Source organism: Pseudophryne corroboree, chromosome 4, assembly GCF_028390025.1.
Source record: "Pseudophryne corroboree isolate aPseCor3 chromosome 4, aPseCor3.hap2, whole genome shotgun sequence".
In the NCBI taxonomy this organism is placed as follows: Eukaryota; Metazoa; Chordata; class Amphibia; order Anura; family Myobatrachidae; genus Pseudophryne; species Pseudophryne corroboree.
In genome coordinates this window covers 321,742,237-321,767,619 of record NC_086447.1, presented here as the reverse complement: position 1 = coordinate 321,767,619, position 25,383 = coordinate 321,742,237, and the positions used below count along the sequence as shown (strand labels likewise).

The following is a 25,383-nucleotide window of genomic DNA, read 5'->3' as shown; positions in this document are numbered from 1 at the left end:
TGGGTCCACCGCTTTAAAAAAGCCGGCTGACCGTAAGATTGAGACAACACTCAATTCTTTATACACAGCTACTGGCGTAGCTTTAAGTCCCACTATTGCTTGTGCGTGGATTTCTAAAGCCATAGTAAGGTGGTCAGGCACATTACTAGAGGACTTAGATTCTATGGATAGAAGTGACATTGAATTGTTTTTACGTCACATACAGGACTCTGCAGGTTTCATGGTGGAGGCCATGAAGGAACTTGGCCATCTTAATGCGAGGGCTTCTTCCATGGCTGTCTCGGCACATAGAGGACTTTGGCTGCGCCAATCGTCTGCGGATGCGGAATCCAAGAAGAGTGAGGAGAACCTACCCTTCACAGGTCAGGCTCTGTTTGATGAAGCATTAGATGCGTGGATCTCCATGGCAACTGCGGGTAAGTCAACATTTCTTCCCTCAGCAACACCGCCAACTAGTAAATCTTATCCTACGTCTACAATGCAGTCCTTACGGGCAGCGAAAGTTAAAAAGTACAAACCCCCTTCCATTTTCTTTAGAGGAGGTCGGGGGAAATCCAGAAAACCTGCACCAACAGGTTCACAGGAACAGAAACCTGGTTATGCTTCGTCAAAATCCTCGGCATGACGTGGACCTCCTAGCCTGGAGATCGGGCAGGTGGGAGTAAGATTAAGAAATTTCAGTCATGTCTGGGCGTCATCAGGCCTAGACCCCTGAGTACAAGATATTGTTACCCAGGGGTACAGACTTGAGTTTCAAGAACTCCCACCTCACAGATTCTTCAAATCAGGCTTACCAGCTTTGCTGACAGAAAGTGCTATCCTACAGGAAGTCATTCAAAAATTGCTAAAGTCAAATGTCATTGTTCCTGTTAAACCTCACCTAACAAACAAGGGTTATTACTCAAACCTCTTTGTGGTACCGAAACCGGATGGTTCGGTCAGGCCAATATTGAACCTAAAGTCATTGAACTCTTATTTGAGGGAATTCAAATTCAAAATGGAGTCCCTGAGAGCGGTGATCTCAGGTCTGTAGGAGGGGGAATTCCTGATATCCCTAGATATCAAGGATGCATACCTTCACATTCTGACCTGGCCGCCTCACCAGGCTTATCTAAGATTTGTGCTGCTGGACTGTCACTATCTGTTCCAGGCACTAACGTTTGGACTCTCCACGGCACTGAGGGTGTTCACCAAGGTCATGGCGGAGATGATGCTACTCCTCCGCAAGCAGGGTGTGAACATAATTTCTTATCTGGACGATCTGCTGATAAAAGCGTCTTCTAGGGAGAAGCTGTTGCAGAGCATTGCTTTCTCACCTCAACTACTCCAGGATCATGGATGGATCTTGAATCTTCCAAAGTCGCATCTGGAGCCGACAAGGACACTGTCCTTCCTGGGGATGATCCTCGATATGGAAGTACAGATGGTGTTTCTGCCGGTGGAGAAAACGTTGGTGATACAAACAATGGTCCGGGATGTCCTGAAGCCAGCCCAGGCATCGGTTCATCAGTGTATTCACCTTCTGGGGAAGATGGTTGCCTCCTACGAGGCGCTACAGTACGGAAGATTTCATGCACGGTCCTTCCAACTGGGTCTCCTGGACAAATGGTCGGGATCTCATCTTCACATGCACCAGAGGATACGTCTGTCACCGAAAGCCAGAATCTCGCTCCTCTGGTGGCTGCAAACTTCTCACCTACTAGAGGGCCGCAGGTTCGGGATTCAGAATTGGATCCTCCTAACCACAGATGCAAGTCTCAGAGGTTGGGGAGCAGTCACCCAAGGGGTAAACTTCGAAGGACGGTGGTCAAGTCTGGAATCCATCCTTCCGATAAACATTCCGGAACTAAGGGCCGTGTACAACGGTCTTCTACAAGCGGCACATCTTCTGAAAGATCGGGCCATTCAGGTTCAGTCGGACACATAAACCGACAAGGCGGAACGAAGAGCAGAGCTGCAATGTCAGAGGTAACAGGAATCATCCTCTGGGCGGAAAAGCACGCAGTGGCGCTGTCAGCAATCTTCATTCCGGGAGTGGACAACTGGGAAGCGGACTTCCTCAACAGACACGATCTCCATCCAGGAGAGTGGGGCCTCCACCCAGAGGTGTTCGCAGAGGTGACATGTCTTTGGGGCATACCTCAAATAGACATGATGGCCTCCCCCCTCAACAAGAAGCTTCGGAGGTACTGTTCCAGGTCGAGGGACCCACAGGCAGTAACTCTGTGGGTGTTCAAGTCAGTGTATGTGTTCCCTCCACTTCCACTCTTCCCAAGGATTCTCAAACTAATAAAAAGAACAAGAGTTCAGGCGATCCTCATTGCTCCGGACTGGCCAAGAAGGGCTTGGTACGCGGATCTTCTGGAGTTACTGCTGGAAGATCTGAGGCCTCTTCCTATTCGAGAGGACCTTCTGCAACAGGGGCCGTTCGCTTATCAAGTCTTACCACGGCTACGTTTGACAGCATGGAGGTTGAACGCCAGATCTTAGCTCGGAAGGGCATTCCGAACAAAGTTATTCCTACCCTGATACAGGCTAGGAAAGGAGTAACGTCTAAACACTACCATCGGATTTGGAAAAAGTATGTATCTTGGTGTGAATCCAAGAAGTTTCCTACGGTGGAGTTTCAACTGGGGCAGTTTCTCCTCTTTCTGCAAGCAGGTGTGGATGTGGGCCTGCATTTGAACTGAATAAAAGTCCAGATTTCGGTCTTGTCCATTTTTTTCCAGAAACAATTGGCTGTTCTCCCTGAGGTTTAGACTTTCTTGAAAGGAGTTCTGCACATCCAGCCTCCCTTTGTGCCTCTTACGGCACCTTGGGATCTTAATGTGGTGCTGCAGTTCCTGCAGTCGGATTGGTTTGAACCTTTACAGGAGGTTAATGTCAAGTTTCTTACTTGGGAGGCGATCACACTATTGGCATTGGCATCTGCTAGACGTGTGTCGGAATTGGGGGCATTGTCCTGCAAGAGCCCCTACTTGATTTTCCATGAAGATAGAGCTGAGCTCAGAACGCATCAGCAATTTCTTCCGAAGGTTGTATTGGCTTTTCATATCAACCAACCTATTGTGGTGCCAGTGGCTACTGACTCCTCAATTACTTCAAAGTCCTTGGACGTTGTGAAGGCTTTGAAGATTTATGTGAGGAGAACTTCTCGTCACAGAAAGTCAGACGTTCTGTTTGTCATTTGTTACTTCGTTAAGTACTGCGGTGTTACTTGGTTAAGTACTGCATCGTTACTTGGTTAAGTACTGTTGTTGCTGAATTGTTTCAAGCTGGTTAGCTTGGATTTCTGTTGTTGTGTGTGAGCTGGTGTGAATCTCACCACTATCTGTGTATTTCCTTCTCTCGAAGTATGTCCGTCTCCTCGGGCACAGTTTCTAGACTGATTCTGGTAGGAGGGGCATAGAGGGAGGAGCCAGCCCACATTATTAAACGCCTAAAGTGCCCATGGCTCCCGAGGGACCCGTCTATACCCCATGGTACTAATGTGGACCCCACCATCCTCTACGGACTACGAGAAAAGGATTCACCGGTAGGTAATTCAAATCCTATTTTTCCACATTTATCAATAAAAATATTTATCCTAGGGGTGCCATGAAAAAAATGCTGATATTCTAGGGAGCCGTGATTCAAGAAAGTTTGGGAACAACTGCCCTATGGTGACTGGTGCCATTCCTCTTCTATAAATAGATTGAACCTAATAGTTCATTTTTCAATTATATACAAATATAAGTGTTTCTGCTATGATGTTGCCTTTTAATGAATATTGGTTTTAGTTCCTGTAGTGTGTAATGCTATTCTCCTTGTTACAGATTCAAGATAGAGTGCTGAAAGTGTCAGGAGAGCTGGTGAATGAGGGCGATGTTACATATCTGAAATGTTCTGTGGATGGAACGCTTTGTAAATCCAAACTCATTATCATTGATAACACCATACATCTATTCTCAATGGTAACATATATTTCGGTTTGGCATAATGTCTATTATTGTATTTTATATAGATTACTCTTGCTGCAGAAATTCTGTTTACATATTTTTTTTGCAAGTGAGTGAAAATATTTGCTTATTACTTAAAGTAACTTACCCAACACAACATTCCTTTAAGCTTGGTGCAGAATTGAACGCACTCCTGTTTGCAGAGTGTATCTTCCCAGTTTTCACACTGCAAACACTCTGAGTCGAGCACACACAACTACGGGCGATATAGCATCATGTGTGTTTTAATAGCATCCTCACTTGTGATTGAAGAGGCATAACATGAAAGTCTCATATACAGTCGGTCATGTTTAGTGAGAGTGGGTCAACGGAACTGTGGACCATGCCAAGTTCCAAGAGTATCATGTGCACCTAGTTGCGCTAATGTGCCCTGATGTTTATAACAAGTAGGAAATCATGCATATAGATTGGGGACATATGTGCAAAGATATATATATATATATATATATATATATATATATATATAGACACCAAATCTGAGGGCGCTAATGACTTCTTAATCTATTACAGACAGTCACAATAATTTAAAAAATGTATTCATAAAACACAATGTTATCTCCATTTCATAGTGTCAATAACATTATCATCATACAGGATGGATATTCAATCTGACATATATAGATTTCAATATACACCAATTAGGTTAGATCAAATACGAAACCCAATTCCAATATACACCAATTAGGTTTAATCAGATGTAGGGGTTCTACATCTGATTAAACCTAATTGGTGTATATTGGAATTGGGTTTCGTATTTGATATAACCTAATTGGTGTATATTGAAATCTATATATGTCAGATTGAATATCCATCCTGTATGATGATAATGTTATTGACACTATGAAATGGAGATAACATTGTGTTTTATGAATACATTTTTTAAATTATTGTGACTGTCTGTAATAGATTAAGAAGTCATTAGCGCCCTCAGATTTGGTGTCTATGTAATATTTTTGAATCCTTGCTGACGAAGGATTCTTCTAGAGGTGCTGCTTATATATCCCAAGCGCAATTTGGTACCATTTTTGTATATATATATATATATATATATATATTTCCGTGCATGCAATGTGGGAGCATATACTGTAGGGCTGATTTATGTGTCCTGATCAGCTCTGCATCAGGTCCATTGTCACAGCCACCGCAGGGCTAAGTATGTTCCTGGGTGGGAATTCTGCCTCTCGAGGGTTAGGAGATTTTAAGGGGATATCTATCAGACTGTGCTAGGAGCGGATTGGTTAGTACTTTATCTCTGTATACTTTATAGATTTCTAACCTTTGATAAATATTCCCCTAACATTTAAAAGTTTTCTCAAGGAAAGTATTCTTTCTAAATTAAGGGATGACATGTGAAGACCTATTATTTTGTACACTAAAAAATTGATAGCTAATGTATAATCAAAGATCAATTTGTTCCACGTACTTTCTTGAGGCAGCTTGGGGCTGAAAGTCTGGTACATATATTAAAGAATGGTAATCCTAATTATTAGAGGTCACTAGTGTCTCAACTAGCATGACAGCATGGTACACAATTAATGGAGGATGCGTTAGATCAGTATTTTCCAACTCCAGTCCTCAGGTGTTATCCATACTGCCTTGCAGGAGCAGAGGTGTAGTCTTTACTGACTGACCCATTTTAAAAGGCCCACAAGGGAATTACTTTACTTGCGATTATGTTAGGAAACCTGATAGATATCGATCTGTTTGAAAATGAAAGTTACAGCTTACTTACTAATCTTATCTCATATATTCAACATGTTTTGAGATGTGACACTAACCTAACGATAAATAAATAAATCTTGATACACCGGGGGAAAGATGCATCAAGCCTTGGATAGTGATCACTCTGAGCGAAAAAAGAGTAGGTCCCAGGGACCCTTCACTTTAAAAGTTGGGGTCCTACTCCACTTTTTCTGGTTCCCATCGCAATTTATTCTTTTGAGCTCCCCATATGCCATCATACCACTCCACATGCCCTACAGATAGGCTGCTGTTATACCTTTTCTGTACTGGCAATGTTTCTTATACATTGCCTTGCTCTTACATAGACAACAGATGCAGTGATGGGGCAGAGAGGAGGTGAGGACAGGTAGCTTTTGAGACAATGCTGGGGATGTAGTCAGGTGGCAGCTTGGTCAGTGCTAGGGTCACTTGGGGTAGTGCTGGGGCTTGAAGCAAGGAGCAAGTGGGGCAGGGATGAGGTAGTGAGGGCAGGCCATGCGGAGTAGGAGCAGGCAACAGTTGGGCAGTGCTGGGGACAGGCAGCAGTTGAGGTAGGGAGAGGGTAGATAGCAGCTGGGACAGTCCTGGGGGCAAGGAGGGTTGCCGTACTGGGGATGGAGCTGGGGGTAAGGAGATTATGAGTAGGCAGTGCTGTGGAATTAAGGATGGAGTAAGGGTAGATATCAGGGGCATTATGCATCACTATAACCCTAACAAAGTGTGCACGCTTAAACACATAAGAACACCTAAATACATAATTTGTAATTAGGTGACGAATCATCCATCATATATAAATGATTTACCAAAAAAATTCAGACACTATTATTATTATTATTATTATTATTATTACATTTTATTTATAAGGCACCACAAGTGTTTCGCAGCACCGTACAAAGGACAGTACAGGGAGATAAAACTTACCATTACAGTAAATAAATAACAAAAATAGAGTACAGGTAACAAAGAGCACCACAATTCCAAACATAATACAGCTAAGATGTAAGTAGCGAGGGAGTAACCATTGTACTACTTGGGGCTGGTGGCCATAGATGGAGATGAGCCTTGACCAGCAGGAGAAAAAGCGGGTAAAGATGGTCGCTGGGTAGGAGAGAGCTGTGAGTGAAATGTTTTGAGAAGAGGGCTTTGACAACAAGAGGAAAGAGGGCCCTGCTCTGAAGAGCTAACAATCTAGTGGGAAGGGGCGACAGACAGATGACATGAGGTGCAAGCAAGCGGGAGGTAGCCTGATGGCAGTATGTAAGCAAAGCCTTAGATGTTTAAGGCATGAGGCAGGGTGATGGAGGAGCTGCCTCAGGACTAGGTTATGCATCGGGTTGGTATTCTTTGATGAATAGGTGGGTTTTTAGTGCCCGTTTGTAGCTTTGCATGATTGGTGAGAGTCTAATGGAGCAGGGAAGAGAATTCTACTGAAGGGGTGCAGCACGGGCATAGTCTTGAACTCGAGCATGGGAAGCAGTGACCAGGGCAGTGGAGAGGCGACGGTCATTGGCCGACCGTAGGGGGCGGGAGGGAGTATGAAGGGAGAGAAGGTTGGAGATGTAGGGAGCAGTGGAATTAGAGATGGCCTTATATGTGAGAGTGAGTAATTTGAAGAGGATTCTGTAGGGGATTTTGTCGAAGGGGAGCGGCAGATGTGGAGCGGCGGGAGGGGAAGATAAACCTAGCTGCAGAGTTCAGGACAGATTGGAGGGGAGCAAGATGGGAGCAAGCAAGACCAGTGAGGAGAACATTGCAGTAGTCGAGGTGTGAGATGACCTCAGTGAGTGGATGATAAGTTTAGTTGCAGTCTGGGAGAGAAATGGCCTAATGCGAGCAATGTTGCGTAGCTGAAACCGACAGGATTGTGCCAGAGCTTGGATGTGGGGTGCAAAGGAGAGGGAGGAGTCAAGAGTGACGCCCAAGCAGCAGAGTTGGGGAACGGGGGAGAAGATGGTGTTGTCAACCGTGATAGAGATATTGGTAGGGGGTGTTGCTCTGGGTAGGGGAAAGATGATGAGTTCAGTTTTGTCCATGTTGAGCTTCAGAGAGCGCTCAGACATCCAAGAGGAGATTGCGGAGAGGCAGCTGGAAACCTGAGAGAGGACAGAGGGGGACAGATCAGGAGAGGAGAATAGAGGTGGTATTGAAGGCCAAAGGAGTTAATGAGCGCACCCAGGGAAGAAGTGTACAGGGAGAACAGAAGGGGGCTTAGGACAGAACCCTGAGGGACACCAACAGGAAGGATGGAAGGGTGTGAGGTGGTGCCGGAGGCAAACACAGAGAAGGAGCGGTTGGTGAGGTAAGAGGAAAACCAGTCAAGGACAGTGCTAGAGAGGCCAATGTTTTGGAGTGTGTGGAGGAGGAGAGTATGATCCATGGTGTCAAAGGCAGCAGAGAGGTCCAGAAGGATGAGCAGAGAGAGGTGGCCCCTGGATTTGTCTGAAAGCAGGTCATTGGTGACTTTCACCAGGGCAGTCTCAGTGGAGTGGGTGAAAACCAGATTGTAGTGGATCGAGGATGGAGTTGTCAGAGAGGTAGCTTGTGAGACGGCTGTAGACCAGTCACTCAAGTAGTTTGGAGGCGAAAGAGGGAAGAGAGATGGGGCGGTAGCTAGTGAGTGATGAAGGGTCGAGGAGAGGGGGGCCACAGAGTCGAGAGTAGCGGTTAGGGAAGCGTTATATAAGGAGGCTGCCTGGTTGGGACAAGTCATAGTGGAATGAGGAGAGAGGAAAGTCTTGAGGGAGGGTAGGATAGCGGGGTTGAGAGACTCGAGATTGCGCCTGGTGATGGTGGGTCTGGGCGTGAAGAGGAGAAGGGAGAATGAGAGGGTGAAAGAAAGCAGATGGTGGTCAGAAAGAGGGAAGGAAGAGTTTGAGAAATCAGAGAGATCACATCGGTGAGTGAAGACAAGGTTGATTGAGTGGCCGAGATTGTGAGTAGGGGTGGAGGTCCATTGAGAAAGTCCAAAGGAGGTGGAAAGAGCAAGAAGATTAGCGGAAGCAGCATTAGTGATGTCAATAGGGATGTTAAAGTCACAGAGGATGATAGAGGGGAGGTTGGAGGAGAGAAAGTGTGGAAGCCAGGCAGCAAAGTTGTCAAGGAAAGGTGAACAGTGGCCAGGGGGGTGGTATATCACTGCCACAAGGAGGTGAATGGGGTAGAAGAGGCGGATTGTGTGGATCTCAAAGGTGGAGAAGGTGAGGGAGGGCTCAGGGGGATGACACGTAAGGTGCAGTTCGGGGAGAGAAGGATGCCCACGCCTCCACCCTGGCAGTCATCAGGTCTGACCGTGTGTGTGAAGGAGAGTCCTCAGTAGGAGAGGGCAGCAGAGTAGGTGGTGTCAGAGGAGGAGAGCCAGGTTTCAGTGATGGCAAGAAGGTTAATAGAGTGGGAGATGAAGAGGTCGTGGATAGTTGGCAGCTTGTTGCACTATGGGCGGTATTCTATTAACAGTAGAACTTTAAAGCTGCTAAAAGGATCGCGGTGGGGCTATCCTATTAGCCCTGATGCCGGCGTCCCTTTCATCCAATGCCGGGATTTATCGGGGATTATGCTTTGGGTGCCTTGATAAGGGGCCTCTGGAGTCACGATAACACATGGGATTGGGGACTTAAATAATAATAATAATAATAATCATTTTATTTATATAGCGCTCAATCTCCAAAAGGAATAAAAGCGCTTTACAGACATCAAGAACAATGCACATAATACAGAAGATTTAAGTAATACAGCAATAGACAAAGCCACACAGACATAAAAAGAAAACCTTTAGCACACAGTAAGAATAGTGCAGTATTGGTATAGGCATTTTGGGTAATAACTTTCAAGGGTTGTGTAGTCCACCCTCACAAGGAACCAGGTGAGGCAGCCATCTTGGGCGCACTGCGTAGGATTACCCTGGGTGAAATAGTCAACCCCTAGGAGAGATGACACAAAATGGGGTGTTTGTAGTGTTCTAATGCTCAGAGTAGGGTCCCAACAAAACCACCAGGTCCATGTATTTTTCATCCCATCCGCAAGCGTACCAGAGGAGGCAGCCATGTTGGGCGCACTACGAAGGTTACACTGTGGAAGGTGAGCCATACAAGGGCCCACATACAAGGTACTTATTCCCAATTCCCATGTGTTTTCGAACGATCGCGGGTACTATTTTGGCCGGTCAAAGTGACCTCTAATTGGATACTGCGATAATCGGTCATTATTTGCAATATCTGGCTGTTTTGGTCACCCGAAATAGGATACCACCCTACATATCTAATAGGATATTGCCCTACCCATCCTGTGTCACACAGCCCTATGCCAGCAGCAGCCATGTGCAATCAACATAACACATCATATTAGCATAATACAACAGTAATAACTATATAGTGTAAATAAGAAAGGGAAGGGCTGGGATGGGAGTGTTAGTGTATGTACCATGAGGTGCTGTGTGGGTTACAGGGAGGCAGTTTGTGGGGGTACAGGAGGTTATGTATCATGAGGTGCTGTGTGGGCCACAGGAAGGCAGTATATGGGAGTACAGGAGTGTGTATATATATATATATATATATATATATATATATATATATATATTTCTCTAACGTCCTAGTGGATGCTGGGGACTCCGTAAGGACCATGGGGATAGACGGGCTCCGCAGGAGACATGGGCACTTTAAGAAAAAATTTAGGTTCTGGTGTGCTCTGACTCCTCCCTCTATGCCCCTCCTCCAGACCTCAGTTTGATACTGTGCCCAGACGAGCTGGGTGCTTTTCAGTGAGCTCTCCTGAGTTTGCTGAGAGAAAGTATTTTGTTAGGTTTTTTATTTTCAGGGAGCTCTGCTGGCAACAGACTCCCTGCATCGAGGGACAGAGGGGAGAGAAGCAGCCCTACTCTCTGAAGCTAGGTCCTGCTTCTTAGGCTACTGGACACTATTAGCTCCAGAGGGATCGTACGCAGGATCTCACCCTCGCCGTCCGATCCCAGAGCCGCGCCACCGTCCCCCTCGCAGAGCCGGAAGACAGAAGCCGGGTGAGTATGAGAAGCAAAGAAGACTTCAAATCGGCGGCAGAAGACTCCGTTCTTCACTGAGGTAACGCACAGCACTGCAGCTGTGCGCCATTGCTCCCACACACCTCACATACTCCGGTCACTGTAAGGGTGCAGGGCGCAGGGGGGGGGGCGCCCTGGGCAGCAATTGGGACCTCTTTGGCAAAAGTTTAGCATATATACAGTTGGGCACTGTATATATGTATGAGCCCCCGCCAAAAATTGTACATTTAAGCGGGACAGAAGCCCGCCGCTGAGGGGGCGGGGCTTCTTCCTCAGCACTCACCAGCGCCATTTTTTCTCCACAGCTCCGCTGAGAGGAAGCTCCCCAGGCTCTCCCCTGCAGATACACGGTAGAAGAGGGTAAAAAGAGAGGGGGGGCACATAATTAGGCGCAAAAATCAATATAAACTGCAGCTACTGGGTTAACATTAAGTTACTGTGTTATTCCTGGGTTTATAGCGCTGGGGTGTGTGCTGGCATACTCTCTCTCTGTCTCTTCAAAGGGCCTTGTGGGGGATCTGTCTTCAAAAAGGGCATTCCCTGTGTGTGTGGTGTGTCGGTACGCTTGTGTCGACATGTTTGACGAGGAAGGCTATGTGGAAGCAGAGCGGGAGCAAATGAATGTGGTGTCTCCGCCGACGGCGCCGACACCTGATTGGATGGATATGTGGAAGGTTTTAAATGATAATGTTAATTCCTTGCATAAAAGGTTAGAAAAAGCTGAAGCCTCAGGACAGTCAGGGTCTCAACCCGTGCCTGATCCTATGTCGCAGAGGCCGTCAGGGTCTCAGAAGCGCCCACTATCCCAAATTGTTGACACAGATACCGACATGGATTCTGACTCCAGTGTCGATTACGATGATGCAAAGTTACAGCCTAAATTGGCTAAATCCATCCGTTATATGATTATAGCAATTAAGGATGTGTTGCACATCACAGAGGAAACCCCAGTCCCTGACAAGAGGGTGCATATGTATGGGGAAAAGAAACCGGAGGTAACCTTTCCCCCCTCACACGAGCTAAATGAGTTATGTGAAAAGGCTTGGGAATCTCCAGATAAAAAACTGCAGATTTCCAAAAGGATTATTATGGCGTATCCTTTCCCGCCAACGGACAGGTTACGCTGGGAATCCTCCCCTAAGGTGGACAAAGCTTTAACACGCTTATCCAAGAAGGTAGCCCTGCCGTCACAGGATACGGCTACCCTCAAAGATGCTGCGGATCGCAAACAGGAGGTTACCCTGAAGTCCATTTATACACATTCGGGTACCTTGCTGAGGCCGGCGATCGCGTCGGCCTGGGTGTGTAGTGCTGTAGCAGCATGGACGGATACCTTATCTGAGGAAATTGAGACCTTAGACAAGGATACTGTATTGTTGACCTTGGGGCATATTAAAGACGCTGTCCTTTATATGAGAGATGCTCAAAGAGACATTAGTCTGCTGGGTTCTAGAATAAATGCTATGTCAATTTCTGCCAGAAGGGTCCTGTGGACTCAGCAATGGACAGGTGATGCCGACTCAAAAAGGCATATGGAGGTTTTACCTTACAAGGGTGAGGAATTGTTTGGGGAGAGTCTCTCGGACCTGGTCTCCACAGCTACTGCTGGAAAGTAAAATTTTTTGCCATATGTTTCCTCACAGCCTAAGAGACCACCGTATTATCAAATGCAGTCCTTTCGATCACAGAAAAACAAGAAAGTCCGAGGTGCGTCCTTTCTTGCCAGAGGCAGGGGCAGAGGAAAGAAGCTGCACAACACAGCTAGTTCCCAGGAACAGAAGTCCTCCCCGGCCTCTACAAAATCCACCGCATGACGCTGGGGCTCCACAGGCGGAGCTAGGCCCGGTGGGGGCACGTCTTCGAAATTTCAGCCACAAGTGGGTTCACTCCCAGTTGGATCCCTCGGCAATAGATATTGTGTCTCAGGGATACAAGCTGGAATTCCAGTAGATGCCCCCTCACCGATACCTCAAATCGGCCCTGCCAGCTTCCCCCCACGAGAGGGAAATAGTGTTAACTGCAATTCACAAATTGTATCTTCAACAGGTGGTGGTCAAGGTTCCCCTCCTTCAGCAGGGAAGGGGTTATTATTCGACCATGTTTGTAGTCCCGAAACCGGACGGTTCGGTCAGACCCATACTGAATTTAAAATCCCTGAACATATACCTGAAAAGGTTCAAGTTCAAGATGGAATCGCTGAGAGCGGTCATCGCAAGCTTGGAAGGGGGGGATTTTATGGTGTCTCTGGACATAAAGGATGCATACCTTCATGTCCCCATTTATCCACCTCATCAGGCGTACCTCAGATTTGTGGTACAGGATTGTCATTACCAATTTCAGACGTTGCCGTTTGGTCTTTCCACGGCACCGAGAATATTTACCAAGGTAATGGCGGAAATGATGGTACTCCTGCGGAAGCAAGGAGTCACAATTATCCCATACTTGGACGATCTCATAAAAGCGAGATCAAGAGAGCAGTTGCTGATCAGTGTAGCACTTTCTCTGGAAGTGTTACGACAACACGGCTGGATTCTAAATATTCCAAAGTCGCAGTTGGTTCCTACGACTCGTCTGCCTTTCCTGGGCATGATTCTAGATACAGACCAGAAAAGGGTTTATCTCCCGATGGAGAAAGCTCAGGAACTCATGACACTTGTCAGGAACCTATTAAAACCAAAACAGGTGTCAGTGCATCACTGCACTCGTGTCCTGGGAAGGATGGTGGCATCATACGAGGCCATTCCCTTCGGCAGGTTCCATGCGAGGACCTTTCAATGGGACTAACTGGACAAGTGGTCCGGATCACATCTTCAGATGCATCGGTTAATCACCCTATCCCCCAGGGCCAGGGTGTCACTCCTGTGGTGGCTGCAGAGCGCTCACCTTCTCGAGGGCCGCAGATTCGGCATTCAGGACTGGGTCCTGGTGACCACGGACGCAAGCCTCCGAGGTTGGGGTGCAGTCACACAGGGAAGAAATTTCCAAGGTCTGTGGTCAAGTCAAGAGACTTGCCTTCACATCAACATCCTGGAACTAAGGGCCATATACAACGCCCTACGTCAAGCAGAGACCCTGCTTCGCGACCAACCAGTCAGACAACATCACCATGTAAACCGCCAAGGCGGCACAAGGAGCAGAGTGGTGATGGCGGAAGCCGCCAGAATTCTTCGCTGGGCGGAGAATCACGTAAGCGCACTGTCAGCAGTGTTCATCCCGGGAGTGGACAACTGGGAAGCAGACTTCCTCAGCAGACACGACCTCCACCCGGGAGAGTGGGGACTTCATCAGGAAGTCTTCGCGCAGATTACAAGTCAGTGGGAACTGCCACAGGTGGACATGATGGCATCCCGACTCAACAAAAAGCTACAGAGGTATTGCGCCAGGTCAAGAGACCCTCAGGCGATAGCTGTAGACGCCCTGGTGACACCGTGGGTGTTCCAGTCGGTCTATGTATTTCCTCCTCTTCCTCTCATACCCAAGGTGCTGAGGATAATAAGAAAAAGAGGAGTGAGAACAATACTCATTGTTCCAGATTGGCCACGAAGGACTTGGTATCCAGATCTGCAAGAACTGCTCACAGAGGACCCGTGGCCTCTTCCTCTAAGACAGGACTTGTTGCAACAAGGGCCCTGTCTGTTCCAAGACTTACCGCGGCTGCGTTTGACGGCATGGCGGTTGAACGCCGGATCCTAGCAGAGAAAGGCATTCCGGATGAGGTCATTCCTACGCTGATACAGGCTAGGAAGGACGTGACAGCTCAACATTATCACCGTATATGGCGAAAATATGTTGCTTGGTGTGAGGCCAGGAATGCTCCTACGGAGGAGTTCCAGCTGGGCCGTTTCCTTCACTTCCTACAGTCCAGAGTGAATTTGGGCCTAAAATTGGGTTCCATTAAGGTCCAGATTTCGTCCCTATCCATTTTCTTTCAAAAGGAGTTGGCTTCTCTACCTGAAGTTCAGACGTTTGTAAAGGGAGTGCTGCATATTCAGCCCCCTTTCGTGCCTCCAGTGGCAACTTGGGATCTTAACGTGGTGTTGAGTTTCCTGAAATCCCACTGGTTTGAACCACTGAAAACGGTGGAGTTGAAATATATCACGTGGAAGGTGGTCATGCTATTAGCCTTGGCTTCGGCTAGGCGTGTGTCAGAGTTGGCGCCTTTGTCACATAAAAGCCCCTATCTGGTTTTCCATGTGGATAGAGCAGAATTGCGGACCCGTCCACAATTTCTGCCGAAAGTGGTTTCATCCTTTTATATAAACCAACCTATTGTGGTGCCTGTGGCTACTACTGACTTGGAGGATTCCGAGTTACTTGATGTGGTCAGGGCTTTGAAGGTTTATGTAGCCAGAACGGCTAAGGTCAGGAAAACAGAGTCTTTGTTTATCCTGTATGCTTCCAACAAGCTTGGTGCTCCTGCTTCAAAGCAAACTATTTCTCGCTGGATCTGTAACACGATTCAGCAGGCTCATTCTGCGGCTGGATTGCCGCTGCCAAAGTCAGTTAAGGCCCATTCCACTAGGTAGGTGGGCTCTTCTTGGGCGGCTGCCCGAGGGGTCTCGGCATTACAGCTTTGCCGAGCGGCTACTTGGTCACGTTCAAACACTTTTGCAAAGTTCTACAAGTTTGATACCCTGGCTGAGGAGGACCTTGTGTTTGCTCAATCGGTGCTGCAGAGTCATCCGCACTCTCCCGCCTGTTTGGGAGCTTTGGTATAATCCCCATGGTCCTTACGGAGTCCCCAGCATCCACTAGGACGTTAGAGAAAATAAGATTTTACTTACTGGTAAATCTATTTCTCGTAGTCCGTAGTGGATGCTGGGCGCCCGTCCCAGGCGCGGAATTCTTCTGCAATACTTGTAGATAGTTATTGCTTCAATAAGGGTTATGTTATGGTTGCATCAGGGTTGACCTGATGCTCTGTTGTTGTTCATACTGTTAACTGGGTAAGTTTATCACAAGTTATACGGTGTGATTGGTGTGGCTGGTATGAATCTTGCCCTGGATTACCAAAATCCTTTCCTTGTACTGTCAGCTCTTCTGGGCACAGTTTCTCTAACTGAGGTCTGGATGAGGGGCATAGAGGGAGGAGCCAGCGCACACCAGAACCTAAATTCTTTCTTAAAGTGCCCATGTCTCCTGCGGAGCCCGTCTATCCCCATGGTCCTTACGGAGTCCCCAGCATCCACTACGGACTACGAGAAATAGATTTACCGGTAAGTAAAATCTTATTTTATATATATATATATATATATATATATATATACCGTATATACTCGAGTATAAGTCGACCCGAATATAAGCCGAGGCACCTAATTTTACCACAAAAACCTGGGAAAACTTATTGACTCGAGTATAAGCCTAGGGTGGGAAATGCAGCTCTAGCCGTACACAGCCCTCAGTGCCAGATATGCCCTCATACTGCCAGATATGCCCCCACAGTGCCAGATATGCCCTCATACTGCCAGATATGCCCCCACAGTGCCAGATATGCCCTCATCCTGCCAGATATGCCCCACAGTGCCTGATGTGCCAGATATGCCCTCATGCTGCCAAATATGCCCCACAGTGCCAGATGTGCAAGATATGCCCTCATGCTGCCAGATATGCCCTCATGCTGCTGCCAGATGTGCCCCTCATGCTGCTGCCAGATATGCCCCTCATGTTGCTGCCAGATATGCCCCTCATGCTGCTGCCAGATATGCCCCTCATGCTGCTGCCAGATATGCCCCTCATGCTGCTGCCAGATATGCCCCTCATGCTGCTGCCAGATGTGCCCCTCATGCGCCAGATATGCCCCTCATGCTGCTGCCAGATATGCCCCTCATGCTGCTGCCAGATATGCCCCTCATGCTGCTGCCAGATGTGCCCCTCATGCTGCTGCCAGATATGCCCCTCATGCTGCTGCCAGATATGCCCCCATGCTGCTGCCAGATATGCCCCTCATGCTGCTGCCAGATATGCCCCTCATGCTGCTGCCAGATATGCCCCTCATGCTGCTGCCAGATATGCCCCTCATGCTGCTGCCAGATATGCCCCTCATGCTGCTGCTAGATATGCCCCCTCCCCAAGTGCCAAATATGCTCCCCCAGTGCTGTTACTTACCCCTCCGTCGATCCCGCGCTGTCTTCTGAAGGAGGGACACGGAGCGCACAGCGCGCGGCTCTCCTGTGTCCCTCCTGCATCTCCGGCGGCCGCGGCGGGTCTATTAAAGGAAGTGCCGGTTCGTGATCAGAGGACGGGTACTTCCTTTAATAGACCCGCCGCTGCCGCCGGAGATACAGGAGGAACACAGGAGAGCCGTGCGCTGTGCGCTTCGTGTCCCTCCTTCACACTGCACTCCCTGTCACACTGTACTCCCTGTCACTGTGCACTGACTCGAGTATAAGCCGAGGTGGCTTTTTCAGCACAAAAAAAAGTGCTGAAAAAGTCGGCTTATACTCGAGTATATACGGTATATATATATGAGGTGCTGTGTGGGGCACAGAGAGACAGTATGTGAGGGTACAGGAGTGTATGTATATGAGGTACTGTGTGGGGCACAGGGAGGCAGTATGTGGGGATACAGAAGTGTTTGTACCATAAGGTGCTGTGTGGAGCACAGGGAGGCAGTATGTGGGGGTAAAGAAGTGTATGTACCATGAGGTGCTGTGTGGGGCACAGAGAGGCAGTATGTGGGGGTACAGGAGTGTATGTATATGAGGTACTGTGTGGGACACAGGGAGGCAGTATGTGGGGGTACAGGAGAGTATGTAACATGAGGTGCTGTGTGGGGCACAGGGAGGCAGTATGTGGGGATACAGAAGTGTTTGTACCATAAGGAGCTGTGTGGAGCACAGGGAGGCAGTATGTGGGGGTACAGGAGTGTATATACCAGAGGTTCTCAAACTCGGTCCTCGGGGGCACACACAGTGCATGTTTTGCAGGTCTCCTCACAGAATCGCAAGTAAAATAATTAGCTCCACCTGTGGATCCTTTAAAATGTGTCAGTGAGTAATTAATACACCTGTGCACCTGCTGGGTTACCTGCAAAACATGCACTGTGTGTGCCCCCGAGGACCGAGTTTGAGAACCTCTGGTATATACCATGAGGTGATGTGGGGGTAAAGAAGTGTATGTACCATGAGGTGCTGTGTGGGGCACAGGGAGGCAGTATGTGGGGGTATTTTATTCATTTAATAACAGTTTCTTATCTAGCGCTGCAAATTCCATTGCGCTTTACAACTGGACACAATGAGAAGACAAAACTGGGTAATAACAAACAGTCATAGAGGTAGGAGGGCCCTGCTTGCAAGCTTACAATCTATGGGGAAATAGGCATTGATAAGCTTGTCTGAATTGGTGAGTTTTCAGGGAACTCTTGAAGGTTTTAAGACTAGAGGAGAGTCTTAATGTACGTGGTAGGGCATTCCACAGAGTGGGTGCAGCCCGACGAAAGTCCTGCAATCATGCATGGGAGCAAGTAATGAGTGTGGATGAGAGACGTAGATCTTGTGAAGAGCGAAGGGGCTGGGTTGGGAGATATTTTGAGATAAGCAAAGTGATCTATGTTGGTGTAGTATGGTGTATGTATCATGAGGTGCTGTGTGGGGCACAGGGAGGCAGTATGTGGGGGTACAGGAGTGTATGTAACATGAGGTGCTGTGTGGGACACAGGGAGGCAGTATGTGGGGGTATGGTATAGGATTGTTTGTACCATGTATAGGAGTGTATGTGCCATAAGGTGGTGTGTGGGGCACAGGGAGGCAGTATATGGATCTGTGAGGAGAGTAAACAGTAAGACATCACCTGTTCGGTACAGGAGGCACACATCAGACAAATAATGTAATGGGCAGCACAGAGATATAGGCAGTGCCCAGGATATAAGGGGCAACATATACACACCGGGAGTGGGCGCCTCCCACCTAGGGGAAGGTCCCTTTCCTATGGGGACTCTTGGGCTGGTCAAACTGCCCCTGGTCCAGCATCAGGTAGTAGGAGAAAATCACCTTACAGAAGATAGCACTGCCGAGCACCGTGATCTGCCGGCTCAGCTTCATGGTCCTTGGCAGCCCCAGCACAGCTTTGCCGCCACCGCAGCCCAGGTCACACCAGCAAGCTCTCACAGTCACACTGTATTTAAATTGTAGAGCACTCAGTAGCGTATCTTGCCACGGGCAAGCAGGACTTTTGCCCGGGGCGCCGCCTTCCGGAGAGCGCCGGCGCCATTCGGAGGGCGCCGTACCATGGCAAGATCCGCTGCTGCTGTGCCCCCCGCTGCCCGCTCTGTGCCGCTGCCCGCTATGAAGGGAACTAGACGCGTAGCGTCTAGTTTCCCTTTGTGGAGAGGACCTTTGCTGTGCGTTGCGCAATGACATCATCGCGCACCGCACAGCATTTCAGCGGCGCTACTACTGTACAGGGGGCGTAACTGACCACGCCCCCTGTATGAAGCCACGCCCCATTTCCCGCCCGGGGCGCAAAAAGCCCCAGAACCGGCCCTGAGAGCAGTGCACTGTGCACTGGTGGGCAGAGAGGGGAGGACGTAGGTCTCAGCTAGCAATTGGATTAGGAGATTGCTGCTGCCAGTGAGTGGGGTGAGAGACGTTGATAATTGTTATTGGCTGCACAGCGCATCCGGCAGGACCTGCTCATTTTTAAAAGCTGGGTCCCTCAATGCCTGCAGCGCATAAAAACATGTTATAGTGCATATTTTTTGATCACTGTGGGAGAGCGATAAAATTTGTGCAAAGCAACCAAACCACTTCTAACTGTCCTTTATTACAGTCTTGGAAATGAGTTACAGTAGATGCTCATTGGTTTACTTTGCACAACTTCTCCACTTTATATCTTTCCAAGGCTTGATGCATCTCCCCATGGTTGAGAATCACTGCTCTTTGTGCATTCCAACGTTGATTTAACTATTTGCTAAAAGAAACAAACACACTTCTATAGACCTAATTGTGTCTTAGCTGAGCTCCCAAATAAGCTTGATACCTGGTAATGATCCAATAGTATGTATGTATGGGTCAGCTTTCTATGTCAGTGGTGCCAATAGAGACCCATCTGCAGAAGTGCAAAATTGGACCCTTCTCCTTTCAATTAGTGCCTGAGATGAGCAACAAGTTTGTTCTGTGTCTCGCCAGTGTATTTATCTGCCAGCTCAATATAATCCACCCAACCTATATGTGGGCTAAACCTTTTGGGTGCAAAATGTGTCTTGATGTTGAGTCCGAGCTGTCATATTCTCATCATGTATAATACTGTATTCTATTCATGCTGCAGGATGGCAGTGTGCAGCTGAGTATCCCCATTCCCAAATATCTGTCAGAAGTTAGCGCATCAGGAACACAAAGAGCGGCCGTAGCACCGATGACTGGAACTATAGAAAAGGTAATGGCCAGACTTTTCACATTCTATTCAGAAGGGATTGGTAAAACCATACGTATGATCATTTTTATGATGCAACAAATACAAATGCTGATAACTTGTGTTGGTGTCTTTTCCCATATGTGGCCTATTTATTATAGATTACTTCTTTTTAGGTGTTTGTAAAAGTGGGTGATAAAGTAGAAGCTGGAGATCCTCTGATGGTCATGATTGCTATGAAAATGGAGGTAAGTGCTGCTGTTTTTTAGTGTGATCATTTAATGAAGCCTCACAGTACTGGTCAAACACTTGCATAAAAGGGGTTCAGTTTGATATATACGGATCGACGGGATGCCGGCTGTCAGTATACCGACAGCAGCATCTCGTCTATCATAATCCCGACAGCCCCCTAGCCTTCATCTTTTCCCTACCCTAACCCTCCCTGTGGTGCCTAACCTTAACTCTCCCTTCCTCGCTGCTTAAACCTAACCCTCCCCACTAGGTGCCTAACCCTAACCTTCCCTACTATGTGCCTAACCCTAACGTTCCCGTGCGTGCACCCTAAGCCTAACCCCCCTTCTGCTGCCTAAACATAACCCCCCCCCCCCCCTTTGCTGCCCCCTCCCCCACGGCAGGATGGGAGAGCGTCAGGATTATCGGGATGCCAGCTGCTGGAATTTTGATGTCGGTATATTGACGCGAGGATTGTGTCCCCCCTTGGGATACCGGCGTCGGTATATCAACCGCCGGGATCCCATTTGTTGGGAAGCTAACTGCTTCCTGCAGAAAGGTAGCAACAGAGCGTACAGATAGCTTTATAGCTGTGCACTTTACTCCTAGATCTCCTGAACTCTCTAATAATGGCCCTCATTCCGAGTTGATCGCACCAAGCAACTTTTTGCTGCTGGTGCGATCAACTAATCTCCGCCTATGGGGGAGTGTATTTTAGCATAGCAGGGCTGCGATCGCTTGTGCAGCCCTGCTATGCTAAAAAAGTTTCCTGGAAAACAAGACCAGCCCTGGACATACTTACCCTGTGCGATGGATCCAGCGATGATGGGCTCGGCTTTGACGTCAGACATCCGCCCTCCGTTCGCCTGGACACGCCTGCGTTTTTCATACCACTCCCCGAAAACGGCCTTCAACGGTCAGTTGACGCGCCGCAACGCCTCCCTGCAGTCAGTCTTCTTGCTGTCGCCGCCGCAACCGCTTTCTCCGCTCCATTACTTCTTTTTTTTTTCTTGTATTTTGATCATTTGCTTTTTTTTTCCCCAATCCCATTCAATCTATTATGCCATTTATTGTACAATGTACAGGTGCTAGGAAATACATGTTTTATCCTAAACTACATATATTTATTTTTAACAGCACACGATAAGATCACCAAAAGCTGGCACCATCAAAAAGGTTCACTTCAAAGAAGGTGTCCAAGCCAGCAGACATGCTCCACTTGTTGAGTTTGAAGAAGAAGCCGAGTCAGAATAATTTCTATGAAATACCTGCTTCTTGTGTTATTACAAGAAATGATCATTATATTGTTCCTGTTACTTTAAACATTCTATACTGGTTTACAGACAACCATGAAATAAAAATATCCTTGATTTGAAAACAGTCCTATTATTTTTTTATTTCTTATGTTGACATGTTTGTTCAGTCCTAATTTACCATTGTTACTATATATGTGGTGTTTTATATACTGTTTTTTTTCCTCCTATATCTATCTTAGATTATGGCATGTAATCCAATGATTTATCACTTATGACCAAGTACAAATGTTGAATAGGGCGATAGATGTACAAAAAATATCCATGTGCACAGGCACTTACAAGAAATGTACATAGCCTTTGTAAATCTGTCGATTATTCTTGGATTATCATAATTTGGGAGGGGCTAATGTGGGTTTTGTGAACCATATGCAAGATCTGTAAATGTCCCAGTTATTTATTGTCTCTGGGGATCTGTATGCATAAGTCAGTAGATGTAAAGTGAGAAATGGCAAAGGGTTGACACAACCAGGGTTTGACTGACCCACAGGGGAACAGGGGAACTGCCTGTGGGCACACCTCCTTCTCTAGGGATCAGGTTTCAGGCTCACTTTATACATTATACTGTACATATGTTACCTTATGCTACACAGGACTATGGTGTATTTTCAGTGCCTTGCTGTTATTAATGTGGTACATTTTGATGCATACAGTACACTAGCAGTGTATATATATTTATCAACAGACCACTACTATGCACTCCAGAGCCTGCCCTAACGAATATGATGCCCTAGGCAAGATTTTGGCTGGTGCCCCTTAGCACCGCCGCTAGTTCTGCAGGAGATGCCTGGCATGAGTCAGCTGGCAGCTCTGCTAACGTTGGGCGCCTTTTGTTTATGAAAATCCATCTTATTTGCATTACTATGTGGCTAGGATGCACAAGCAGCTTCTGCTGATTAAAATGATATGCAGCATGCCTATATTTTGTGTGTGACTGCGGCTGTATCTGCATATGAAATGCTACATTACAGTGATTTGCAGGAATACACTGCAACGTAGCATTTCGTATGCAGATACAGCCGCAGTCACACACAGAATATAGGCATGCCGCATATCATTTTAATCAGCAGAAGCTGCTGGTGCCCCTAAGCATACCAAATGCCCTAGGCATTTGCCTAGTTTGCCTATGCCTAAGGCCGGCTCTGATGCACTCTGTAATAGCCAAATCTCTGTGGTGGCTGGCCACACCCCCACTGGAGCCTGGCCACACCCTTAAGCATGGGCCCCTACCATTGCATTCCCCGGTGGACCCTTCACGCCCCAGTCCGACACTGGACACAACAGTTGGTGATGTTAAGTGGTTTTGTTACCCACTAGTGTGCTTTGCCAGGGTAGAAACAGCCATGCTGTAAATATATTCAGATTCCTCTTATAAAATAAAAGACATGCATTTAGGTTTATCTAGCTATACACTTTTATGAAATGGTTACATAGAATATATATTAGATTGCATCCAGGACACTGTTTGGTGTGTGGATTAGGCTTTTTAGTTTAAATCTGATTAATTCTATTCATATTCTATTTGAGCAGTTTATTATCTGAATAAATTAGAATTGTCCCATTTGACTTGAAATGTTTCTGAAGCATCTAAATTAACTGGTAATACAATGTAGCTCAATGAACAATAGAACTACTTTGGCGCTTGCTTATTACTTAAAACATAGACTCCACCTGTCATTCAAAGGAGAATGTGGTTATCTTGTAGGTCTCTGGTGCTGATTGACTGTATCCCCCAGAGCCCCTATGCTGCCAGCTAGCTGTTAAACTCATTGTGAATGATTTAAGCAACATGCTTAGGGAGGAAAAGGATGGTGTCACAGAATAAGGGACATCTACAGAGGAGGAACATAACCTCCATGTCAAGAGGCACCTGAGATGACAGGAGGGCGGAACATGGTTTCAAACTGCATCTGCATAATGAACAAGTACAGTATTAGTTTATATTATGGCATTGACATAGGTTTATTTTTTGTATTTAGATATAAAACTTCTTTTGTTAAAAGTTAAAAAGTCATGCTGGAATATATAATAAAAAATTAGTTAAAAATAGCAACTAACAAAATGTATCATATACTACTTTTAAAAAAAAACGTTATCACTGTCATTTCTTGTTTGTTTTTTGTTTTTTTATTAATTACATGCTTGTAATTACAACTACTGTAATACCCTGTGCAGTTTTCCATTATCTGGAAACTGTGCAGGCTCAGGACCCATTTTGTACATGTGCAGATTGACAGGCAAAGGCGTTCAAGGGCGAGGGGCAGGGGCAAACAGCGTTACTGGAGTGGCGAGGCCAAGATCTGAGTTTAGAGATGCAGATTTCTTGGCATCGTAAAGGGCTTCTGCAACTGCCAGCCTGCGTAAGCTGAGGCTTACTCAGCTAGCCATTTGCGGGAACCATCGGTCACAACGTTGATCCCAGGCTGCAATTCCGGTTGTAGCACTGGGTTTGCAAATGCAGCAAGGAGGTGTTTAACACCTCCTTCTGTATTTGTATTTTTAGTGATTGCATTTGCAAAGTTGCTTGCATGCATCTTTGCAAATGGAATCAATGCTGAATGAGGGACATAGTCAAAATACTTACATGTATATGTAGTATATTTTTCTCTATCGTCCTAAGTGGATGCTGGGGTTCCTGAAAGGACCATGGGGAATAGCGGCTCCGCAGGAGACAGGGCACAAAAGTAAAGCTTTTACAGGTCAGGTGGTGTGTACTGGCTCCTCCCCCTATGACCCTCCTCCAGACTCCAGTTAGATTTTTGTGCCCGGCCGAGAAGGGTGCAATTCTAGGTGGCTCTCATAAAGAGCTGCTTAGAGAGTTTAGCTTAGGTTTTTTATTTTACAGTGATTCCTGCTGGCAACAGGATCACTGCAACGAGGGACAGAGGGGAGAAGAAGTGAACTCACCTGCGTGCAGGATGGATTGGCTTCTTGGCTACTGGACATGAAGCTCCAGAGGGACGATCACAGGTACAGCCTGGATGGTCACCGGAGCCACGCCGCCGGCCCCCTCACAGATGCTGAAGCAAGAAGAGGTCCAGAATCGGCGGCTGAAGACTCCTGCAGTCTTCTTAAGGTAGCGCACAGCACTGCAGCTGTGCGCCATTTTCCTCTCAGCACACTTCACACGGCAGTCACTGAGGGTGCAGGGCGCTGGGGGGGGGCGCCCTGGGAGGCAAATGTAAACCTTTAAAAAGGCTAAAAATACCTCACATATAGCCCCAGAGGCTATATGGAGATATTTACCCCTGCCTAAATGTACTAAATAGCGGGAGACGAGCCCGCCGGAAAAGGGGCGGGGCCTATCTCCTCAGCACACGGCGCCATTTTCTGTCACAGCTCCGCTGGTCAGGAAGGCTCCCAGGTCTCTCCCCTGCACTGCACTACAGAAACAGGGTATAACAGAGAGGGGGGGCAAAATAAATGGCAATATATTAATATAAAAGCAGCTATAAGGGAGCACTTAATCATAAGGCTATCCCTGTCATATATAGCGCTTTTTGGTGTGTGCTGGCAGACTCTCCCTCTGTCTCCCCAAAGGGCTAGTGGGTCCTGTCTTCGTATAGAGCATTCCCTGTGTGTCTGCTGTGTGTCGGTACGTGTGTGTCGACATGTATGAGGACGTTATTGGTGTGGAGGCGGAGCAATTGCCAAATATGAGGATGTCACCTTCTAGGGGGTCGACACCAGAATGGATGCCTTATTTGTGGAATTACGGGATAGCGTCAACTCGCTTAAGCAG

At 47.2% G+C, this 25,383-nt stretch overlaps 1 protein-coding gene across 1 annotated transcript in view; it reads left to right on the top strand.

Moving 5' to 3' along the window:
* MCCC1 (methylcrotonyl-CoA carboxylase subunit 1) overlaps window positions 1-21,706 on the top strand; it is a 159,013-nt gene extending 137,307 nt beyond the window's left edge. Inside the window, exons 16-19 of the mRNA XM_063916340.1 lie at window positions 3,816-3,953; window positions 20,014-20,121; window positions 20,274-20,345; window positions 21,466-21,706. Coding sequence (XP_063772410.1) covers window positions 3,816-3,953; window positions 20,014-20,121; window positions 20,274-20,345; window positions 21,466-21,582 — 435 coding nt within the window. The 3' untranslated portion in view covers window positions 21,583-21,706. The remainder of the gene's footprint in view (window positions 1-3,815; window positions 3,954-20,013; window positions 20,122-20,273; window positions 20,346-21,465) is intronic.
* The last annotated feature ends 3,677 nt before the right edge of the window (window positions 21,707-25,383 follow it).